The sequence below is a fragment of the Chlorocebus sabaeus genome, chromosome 13, assembly GCF_047675955.1.
Source record: "Chlorocebus sabaeus isolate Y175 chromosome 13, mChlSab1.0.hap1, whole genome shotgun sequence".
NCBI classification, from domain to species: Eukaryota; Metazoa; Chordata; class Mammalia; order Primates; family Cercopithecidae; genus Chlorocebus; species Chlorocebus sabaeus.
This window is the reverse complement of record NC_132916.1, coordinates 49,013,056-49,023,739: the sequence shown is the minus strand read 5'-3', so window position 1 is coordinate 49,023,739 and position 10,684 is coordinate 49,013,056. Positions and strand designations below refer to the sequence as shown.

The 10,684-nt window shown below is 37.0% G+C and overlaps 1 protein-coding gene across 2 annotated transcripts in view; it reads right to left on the bottom strand.

The window, feature by feature from the left end:
* Positions 1 to 1,022: 1,022 nt before the first annotated feature.
* Positions 1,023 to 10,684, bottom strand: part of NKAIN2 (sodium/potassium transporting ATPase interacting 2) — a 1,030,851-nt gene continuing 1,021,189 nt past the window's right edge. Inside the window, exons 6-8 of one of the 2 annotated variants that reach the window (XR_499978.3) lie at positions 8,255 to 8,336; positions 7,547 to 7,635; positions 1,023 to 3,491 (exon numbers count right to left, since the gene is read on the bottom strand). Coding sequence is in view for 1 of the 2 variants with exons in the window: in XM_038000565.2 (XP_037856493.1) it covers positions 3,482 to 3,491; positions 8,255 to 8,336 (92 nt within the window). In the remaining variant the exon portion in view is untranslated. The remainder of the gene's footprint in view (positions 3,492 to 7,546; positions 7,636 to 8,254; positions 8,337 to 10,684) is intronic. The other variant, XM_038000565.2, reaches the window with a different exon arrangement.

The window sequence follows — 10,684 nt, the reverse complement described above, 5'->3', positions numbered from 1 at the left end:
CACGATGTATTTAATTGAGAACTCCAGAAGAAAGAATCCTTTCTTTACAGTATATATACATATAGTTGATCTATTAGTTTTGTCCTTTTTATGCAACTACATTGTTGTGTGCATTTCACATCACAGGGTGAAGAAACATCCTGACAGTTATTCACAGTGACTTCAATGAACACCATATCAGTATACTTCCACAGGGGACAAAAGTAAAAGCCAGCTTGATCATTTACAAGGCTTTCACCATGCAGCTGAGACGTCAAGGACTACAAGTTGATCTTCAGCTTCTTAAAATATGGCCTTGAAGCCTTTCGTGTCTTCAGTCAGCTCCAGCATTTTGACTGATGGGAGCTGGTGTGTGTCTGTGTGCAGTGGGAGAAAGGACATAATTCTGAACCTGACACAGCCTGCACCTGGAGCAGCCTGCGCCTGCTGCCCTCAATTCTTTGGGTGCATACAGTCAACCTCATCTGAAACATTGTTTCTACAATCGCTAATGCCAGTGGCTAATCTTTTCTATTTGCCTGCTTTATCCCAACATTGTCTTCTATTGAGGTGAATATCAATATTTGAATAAAAATAACAAAAGATTCTGTAATCAAAGTGGAAATAAATGAGTATCTTAGATTATTTTAAATAATTTGGCCTGTAAAAAGAAAAAGAAAAACTCTGCCTATAATTTAACCAAGATTTTAAAAGATAGTGACCTAACCCTCTGTCAACTATTAGCTTGATGCTAACTCTAAATCCCAGATAGAAGGTGGGGTGGGGGAAAGTTCTCCAAATGACAAGTCTATTGCAGGCAGTCTTCTAAAAGAACCCTCAGTGTCAGCAGATAATGAAAGTACATGTTACCTATGACTGAGCAGAAATGATGCCATGACCTGGCAATTTCTTTTCACTGCTGACATATCCCTGCACTGCACAAAATATCAGTGTTGCCTTCATGTACATTTAATAGAGTTTCTCTGTCAATGACATAAGTAAATACACCATGAGAAGCAGAAGGGGTTTTCAGGGATGGCTCAGAAACTTAAGCATTTTTCCATTTATTTTTAAAATGCAAATTACACGAGTAAGTCAAAAAAATCACTCTGTTAAAAATACATTCAGAATTAACAAATGCAAAAAAAAGGACACATCAGGATCATAACTCTTGCCTTCTAAATATTAGGTTTATAACAAAAGCTCAGCCTAGAAAAATAGCATTCTTCACCGGATTTTGAGGAGGATACAGCTGTACAACTGTAGATGTTTTCCCAGATATAATCACACTACTGTGCTTACTACTCCCATAAAAGACCTGTCCACCGATTACTTTTTAGTAGTCAACTACTGTTTTTTAAAATTTTGGTGGTGATGATAGTGGTGATTTGGTGAAAACTTGGCTGTAACTGAAAGCAGGAATATGAGGGCTTATTTTCTGTAGCCATATACATGTACTATAAGGTGAAATGTCACCACAGCATGAACGTACAGTGAAACCTCATTTTAATAGTCACATTAAAAGTCACATTAGAATAGTTTGTGGCATGTATAGTATTTATATTTTAGGAATCAAAGGACAATACATTGGTAAATATTTTTCTCATACATTAAACATGCATGTCACTATAAAAGCGTCTTATGAGGTTTCACTGACATGTTCGCAATTGTTTATTTTATACATGTATGTATGGACAAACATATAACCCACTGAGGAAATTCAAGCATGAGTGCTGGAATCTTTTTTTATAGTTTATGTTCCAATGATAACTCTTTGTTCCTCTATCATTTTCAAATGTTTATGTGTGTGTATATTACAGACATCCATGCAAACACAGTAATGGAACTGGTGTATGTAGATCTGAATGGGCTAAGGTCCAAAGTAGTTTAATCCAATAACTGAAACTTCATAGAAATCAAAGAAAAAACTTGCTCCATGCCAATTTATAACTTCTGAATTTCACTGCACTAAAGGATGGTGTGTTAGTTTCAAAAAATTGAGTTTAATGTCTCAGGTGTATCCAAGAAAAGATACGACTCATCTGAGTTCCTGATAAGCCTGAGCTAATTATGTTTTCCACTAATGAAAACCAAATAATGCTTTAAAATATAGAACAAAATTTCCTAGGAGTTCAGAATATTCCATAAACACATTGACCTACTATTAAGTTTCCAAAGGCATCTTGTTGCCAACTACGTTAACAGCACAGTTTTTTTTCTGCCACAATAATACAGGAGGATTGAAATACACTCTAACACACAACAGATCCCCCAAATACCACAAAAAGATCTCAAATATTTCACCAAGGTAACTATTGCTCCCCCCACCCACCCAAAAATAATCTTGTACGCTGAAGTTAGAAAAAAAAGTTCACCTACGTAGAGTCTTCAATTTGAATTAGATATAAAAGAGTAAACATAGCTAATACATATTCAGTTGGCCTCTGTTGATAGAAATCCACAGCTGTTTCTGTGTTAGTAAAAGACAATTGTAGATACTTATAAAAGCACCTAGAGTGCAATAAATAAAATCAGCGAGTTAAGCCATTTCTGCTTTCTGCTTCCCATAGATTAGTGAGTTTAGTAGATTAATGTTTTACTCTGTCCCATCCCCAACCCCATCAGAAGACCATATTTTAGAATTATAAAGATGACAAATACTGTTATTGTTACTTGTCTCTTTTGGGCCACCATGGAGGCTCTATGGTAAAGCACTTTGCTGACAGCTGGCACTTTTCTTATACAGACACACTGGAGCTGCTGAGCTATTCAGTCTCGTTCCTTGACATGAAACACACAGGCTTGAACTCATTCAGAATTAATAGCAGTGTGTTAGCCTAAAGGAAGTGACTTGGGGCTGTCTGCACTGAGATTCTTGGGCACACAACATAGATGGGTTAAGGCAAGTATGTACGGTACAGCCTTTAGGGCAAACAATCTGCCATTTCGGACTTCGGGTACAAGGTCATCATGACATGTTTTGTTTGTTTTTGCAATTACATTGCCTAAGTAGCCGTGGTGCTGTCAAGATGTGTGGAGTGCAGAAGACAGAGCTCTCAAACTAATGTGCCTTGGATGACTTCCCAGCTCACAGAGGCCGACCTACTGGGCTGCAGAGGAGTTAGCAATGGCCAGCAACCGTTGGGCATCAACACATCTCCTTTTGAACTTTCCAAAGGCCTGGGAGAAAGGAGCCTGCTTTCAGGAAATCCAAGATGGGCGTGTCCTGCATATTTGTCTGTTTCAGTTAGAAAGAGGAGGTCAAGTGGAATTGGTGTGTGCGTGCTCATGTGTGTGTGTGTGCGTGTGTGTGTGTGCTCATGTGTGTGTGTGTGCGTGTGTGTGTGTGTGTCAGTGTTGTATGTAGAGGCTTTGCATTTGTTTTGTTAATACGTATATGTATTTAAACTCGGTTGCTTCTTGCTCTTCATAAAATGCAGGAGGCCACTGCGAAAAAAGTTCTTTGAAAGGTTCGTGGGCTGACATACTGAAGTCATCTGTATTATTTTGACCTAAGAGAGAGAAAAGATGTTTTTAGTCAAGGGAGAAAGCGACGGGTGCCTATTGCTCACCACCTTCTCTCACCTTTCCAAGCACAAGAGCAAACAAACAAACAAACAAAAAAGAAGCCCAAATTGGGTTTTAAATAATTTTCCTCCTTTTTTAAATTCATCGCAACTGCATGGATAGAGAGGCCAGTTTTGGTCATTTAGAATCTATTTCCAGGGACAACTGAAATGAATATGTATTTCTGTACAATTAGGCTGCCAAAAAGAATGCAATGTTTTCAAATGTTGTCTGATATACTATAGGATATTCTTATATTGCTGGAAGCCCAATCAGATCTCTACTTGCTCTGACAGTCACTTAGGTCCCTGGTAGTCAATGCAGCTATTTTGTTAAAAACTTAAGCTGTAGACATGGGATTTTTTTTTTTTTTGACAGAGTCTAGCTCTGTTGCCCAGGCTGGAGTGCAGACATGGGATTTTTCTGTGCAGCAACTTCGTTGCTATTGGTTTGTTTCAACAACATTTACCAAACTGTAAGAAAAATATAGTTAATATAATTAAAATCTTTCATTTTTAGATTAGTTATACATAATCTGAAAAATTACAAACCAACAACAGTCACCCAACTTAAGAGGACTGTCTATTCGTTGTTTGCAAGAACTAAAACACAGCTGTGACTGTAGGTCAGCAGTGTTTTCAAAGCTTTGTCCAGGATCTTGGCCACAGAAGATTTGCTGGGAACAGTGGGAGCCCCACAGCTAAAAGTGCATATTGCTTTTCAACATTTGTTTTCCTTCCAAGGAACAGCTTTTGTTTCCATTTGCTATATAATATTGTTAGGGTGTTTGAACTGGCCCCTGAAGTTAAATTACTCTTACTTTACAAGACATATTTATGGCAGGTTGACAGAAGGTACACGCTAAATGATAAAGACATAGGAGATGCTAAGTTCTCTGCCTCTCAGTAGGGGATGAGGTTTATAGGTGTGTCAGTTTTGGTTTTTCACTAGATTTTCAATAAACAGTGGCTCTCAGATGATTGGTTTTGTGGGCTATGAAGTTGAAAAGGCCCTTCATTTAACAGTGCATAATGTAAAATAAAAAAGAAATAAACAGAATGCAGAAAAGGGAGAGAGGCACAGCCGTGTATGGAAATGTGGCAGCTAAGTTAGTGGTAAGAATACAAACAAGCCAATTAAAAATCAGAATGTAATACCAGGTCAAACTCACAGTCTATTTAAGAATTTGGAAAGAACACTGACTGAAGGGGTCAGGAAAACCCGCAGATAATCATGGCTGCACCACTAACAAGTTGTGTGACTTTTGTTTTTGTTTTTTTTGGGTTGAGTTTCCTCATCTGTAAAATAAAACCTTACTGTTCTGGGTCCAAGGTCTCCTATGGGATGTTTTGTGGAAGGGATGATTGGAGTATTTTGACTAGTAATTTTTAAATGTACCTTAAGTATACAAAACTTCCTAAATCTGAATTCCATTAAACATTTCATGACCAGTGAGACTTGAAAGCTCTGATACAATTTCACCACTCTCATGCAGGAAAGAGGAAAACAATATATTTTTTATAACTTTTAATTGGCATTTAAAGTGCTCTGTGGAACAAAATCATGGGAAGTTTTGTCCTCATGGAATTTAATTCCGGACAAAGATATCTATCTTTGTAGAGTCTCTTCTTTAAAGCCCATTAGAATTAGAAATACTTGATTTGAATTTAATATATTAAATTGCATATAACTAGCATTCTCATGTTTATCTTTAGATAAGAGATTACATCTAATTTATTACAGCTTGATAATATTTATTGATCACTCATATTGGCCAGTACAATAAAATATTATGTAATAATATTAGTAGCAAACAATTACAAACCTTCTAGATATTTTATTTTTTTATTTTTTGAGACAGAACCTCGCTTTGTCACCCAGGCTGGAGTGCAGTGGCATGATCTTGGCTCACTGCAACCTCTGCCTCCCAGGTTCCACAGATTCTCCTGCCTCAGCCTCCCAAGTAACTTGGATTACAGGTGTGCACCACCACACCTGGCTAATTTTTGTATTTTTAGTAGAGATGGGGTTTCACCATGTTGGCCAGGCTGGTCTCGAACTCCTGACCTCAGGTGATCCACCCACCTCAGCCTCCCAAAGTGCTAGGATTACAGGCATGAACTACTGTGCCCGGCCATATTCTACTCTTGAGCACAAATATATTGATATATGTTACCTGAGTTTATATTATACATTAGCAGTCCTCAACCTTTTTGGCACCAGAGACTGGTTTTGTGGAAGACAATTTTCCCATAGCCCAGGGTTGGGGGGAATGGTTTTAGGATGAAACTGTTCCATCTCAGATCATCAGGCATTAGATTCTCATAAGGATCACAAAACCTAGATCCCTCACACATGCAGTTCACAATAAGGTTCGCACTGCTATGGGAATCTAATGCTGCTCCTAATCAGACAGGAGGCAGAGCTTAGGCAATAATGTTCCCTCACCTGCTGCTCACCTCCTGCTCTGTGCTCAGCTCCTAATAGGCCATGGGCCAGGACTATTCATGGCCCAGAGGACCGCTGTTATATATAATATACCATTTACAGAGGAGATCTTTTAGGAATGACTTATAGTATATGTTACTTCTGACTTGATACAGCCTTTTCATGAGTGATGTTTATTAACATAAGCATTATTCTACCACTATGAATTATGTTTATTAAGCACTTACTATGTGACATGCCCTGTGTTTCATGTGCTTTAAATATATATTCTTTCGTATAATTTCAGAGCAATCAGATAAAGTCTGTATGCTATCTCTATTTTGCAGGTGAGGAAACTTAGGCTTGGTAAAATTAAATAGAGTTATTCAAACAAAGTTACATGCCCGTGGTCGCAGGGAATTTAATCTCAGAAAATATGCCTTCAGTAGGTCATCTTAACCACTATTCCTGATTGGTCTACCTTTTTAAATAGAACACTTTAGAGAATGTTACATAAAATCTTGAGAAGAATGATAAGGAGTGTCAAGGATTGATCATGTTTTATTGTTTTTATAGCTATCAAGAATCTTTCTGGGGGGATAGGGAAGGTTTGGCATGCATAGCAAACAACTGTAGTACATGGTGAAAGAAATAAAAGAGAAATATTAGAGGAGAAAAGATTAAGAAATGCTTCATAAAGGAATATATCTTAAGAAAATTCAAAGGATAGTGGGGTTTCAAAGAGTGGAATTTGGTAAAAAGATGATGTTTGGTGTCTAGAGAACAGCATGAACAATTGGAAAAATACATATATTTGGATAAGGCAAGAATTCTACTTTGGCTAGAAAAAAATGGCTAAGGGGAGCTATCAGACTGTTTATGCTCTCAATAGATTACAAACTTCAGGAGGACAGGGCTAGTTCTTATTCATTACTACATTTTCCTAATATATCCAGCATCATCTGCATAGGGTTGGGACTCAAACGTTATTAAGAGTTGAAGATAAGAGATACTGTTTCAACAGTAGGTAATAGGGACTCCTTGATAGCTTTGAAGCAGGGAAGTGAAATCATCCGCGCAGTACTTTAGGGTAGTTAATTTGGCAGCCATATGGAAGATACATTGGAGGTTCTGAAATAAGGAAGAGACCAAAAAACTTAACAGGTCATACATTGCATGAATTAGGGCAGTGGTTGAGGGGATGTAAAAGAGGAAATGTGTAATACACCGTTTATAGATGCAATACTTTGAATGAAGCAAAATTTTGGTTGACTTCTTAACTGCTGAAGTCTGTTTTGTGGGTGTTATTAGCAAATGATTTCAGAGAACTACAAGTGACACAAAGAAAAAGGCAGGCACAGTGCAAGATTATTCTTTTTTTAAAAAAAAAGCTGAAAAGAGGGATGTTTAAAGATTAATTTCTTTGGAGGAGCAGTACTTACTCCCAAACTCCATTTATTATCCTACACACTAAAGATATTAAAAGGTAAAATGATTCAATGGTGGAGGACAACGACAACAAACACATATCTTCAAAGAGAAGTTCACATTTTAAAATGAATTGGAATCTTACTTTCTATTTTGATCTTCGCTTGCAATTCAGCATATCACTTGATGCTGATATATAGAATTTGTTATCAGTTGTTATCCAAGGGAATTTGCCTAAACACAGATATAAAAATCAGGCTCTGATTGTATGTCTGCTCTCTTGAGTGCTAGAGTTAAGGGTTCGATAAGTTTCAGTGTTAATGTTCCAGTCATTTTCACTTTTACATCAGAAAAATGATAGAGAAAGTGTATTACTCAGTTTTTTATGTTTTTAACACTACATATAACTTGGGTGAACCTATTATTTATCATCTAAATGAGAACTCTCTTGAGAATAATAATTATGCCAGGATAACCACTGTAAACTGAAATCAGAACATGTGGTTTATACATAATTACATATAACTGCCTACATTGTTATATAATTTTCAAAAACTACAACTTTTTGGCAACTCAAAGAAGTGGTAGATAATTAACACAGGCTTTTGAGCCATGTAGGTGATACTTATGTAAGACTAAAGGTAACTTTAGAAAAGACATTTCTTATAAGTCAAATAAGAAAAATTCATGGAAAAATGTTATTGAAACTATCCCAGTCAAAACAATATTAATAGAAAAAATACTGGAAGTATGTAACTGAACAAAAGCTGCATGCCATTGATTTTGTATCATAATACAGTTACTTGATTGACTTTAGTACCCCAGAAGAACACCTTCCAAGTAAAATACTTACATGTACATAGGCTGTAGTTGTAAATGAGATGTCTTCTGAGGCCCTTGATAGCCATAAGAGTCAAAGCCACCTATGAAATCAACTGAAAAGGGACAATTTTCTTCATTAGTTAGCTTTTCAGAAGAGATAAACATCCTTGATTGATCAAGGCCCCACACAGATTACTAATAAACCTTTTATTAGTAATAATCTATTAAACTTTTAAAAGTAACTAATTGCTAAGAAAAAAGAAATGGAAGAAATGATAGTTCCTTCAAGGTAGTGATTCCGCTGCCTCCCTCCCCCACCACTCATTGTAAGATTCAATTATTGCTTTACAAGAATCTATTCACTTGGTAGAAAAAATGATGTACTGTTTTCAAACAACCAAGACCTAATTGGAGTAATAGAGTTCATTCACACAATGGAGATGCTATATGCCTTTTTGGTTAGTGTAGATTTTCTGTGACATGCTACAAAATGTTATAGCATCTAAATACAAATAGTGACCACTCAAGTGCATGTATCTATCAGCAATCGCAGCACTAGTAATAATATTACATGTTATGGTTATCAAGCACAAGGTACTATGGTGGAGGTCATGTAAATTAACTCAACATTGCTGTCCCTGCCAAATGTGGTTTACGATCTGAAACAATCAGAGGTAAACATGTGGAATGGTCTAACCAAATATTCAGATTCAATACATACTTAGCGATGTAAGATACAATAAGATATAATAAGAGTTACTGTGGCAGATTATATTTTCCAAAATGGCAGCAAGAGTATCTCCTATGTTACATGTTTTTACAATATGACTTTGACATTCCTCCCATACAATGGTTTGAGTATGTCTCTTCCTCTTGAACATGGGTAGACCTTTCTGGCAACTTTGACTATGCTATAAATGACACTATGGGGATTCTAAGGCTAGATCATAAAAGTATCATGCACTTTTCTCTTGCTCTTTTGGGATGTTCTCTCTTGGAACACAGCCATGATGCCACAAGGAAGCCCAAGCTAGCCCGCATGGAGAGATCAATGAAGGACCAATGGATAAGTGTTTCAGTAACAATACAACTAACGTATCAGCTGATAGCCAGCATCCAAACCCAGGTGTGGGAAATAAAATACCTTTAAATCAGGGGTGTCTTTTGGCTTCCCTGGGCCACATTCGAAGAAGAAGAACTGTCTTGGGTCACACATAAAATACACTAATACTACCGATAGCTGGTGAGCTAAAAAAATGCCAAAAAAATGTCACAATGTTTTAAGAAAGTTTACAGATTTGTTTTAGGATGCATTCAAAGCTGTCCTGGGCTGCATATGGTCTGTGGGCTGTGGGTCGGACAAGTGTCCTTCAAATGATTCTAGACCCTCACTGTTGAGTCAGTTCAGTCTTTGAGTCAGTTCAGTCTTGGTATCTTCCCAGCTCAGGTTTCTGACATCAGACAACAGAGGCAAGCCATTCTCTCTGTGCCTGTCTGAGTTATTAACCCACAGAACCTATGAGCGTAATAAATGGTTGCTTTATACCACTACGTTTTGGCAGCAATGGTAACCGGAACAGTCAAGTCTAAAAGAACTGTGAAAAAGTTTAGTTTTTGTTTTTTCTTTTTCATTTGTGAATAAAGAGGTTTTAGAGTGGGGATAAAAGAAACAAAAGAACACAAGGTCAACAAAATAAGAGAAAGGAGAAAGAAAGTCAAATAGAGATAAGCAGAATGACCTAGGACACCCATTCCTTTTTTTCTAGCATCTCCTTCTATTGTCTTACTTTGTCTAATTATTCTCTTACTAATATTTGGGGTGCTACAGACAGAAACTGAATCAGGGTGCAAAGTAACATTAAGTCCATGATGTCTGTGTAGTGGAGAAATCCTTTGTTTTCTCTTACAAAAAGACCTTATTGTTTTTAGAGCAGTTTTAGGTTCACAGAAAAAAGGAGCGGAAAGTACAGATAATTCCTGTATATTTCCTGCCCTGACACAAACACAACATCCCCCACTATCAATACCCTACACTAGAATGGTACATTTATTACAATCAGTGAACCTACACTGACACATTGTCATCATTCAAAGTCCATAGTTTACATTAATGTTTATTCTTGGTGGTGTACATTTTATGGGTTTTGATAAATGCGTGACATGAATCTACCATTAGAGTATCATAATAGTTTCACTGCCCTAAAATTCCCCTGTGCTCCTTCTAATCATCCCTTCCTCCCCCAACCCCTGGCAATCACTGATCTTTTCGCTGTCTTTATAATTTTGCCTTCTACAGAATGTCATGTCATTGGACTCACACAGCATGTAGCCCTTTCTGGCTGGTGTCTTTCACCTAGTAATATGCATTTAAGATTCCACCAGGACTTTTCATGACTTGATAGTGCATTTCTTTTCTCATGGGAAACCCTTTTACCAAGGCAGAATGTCTCTTCTCATCTAA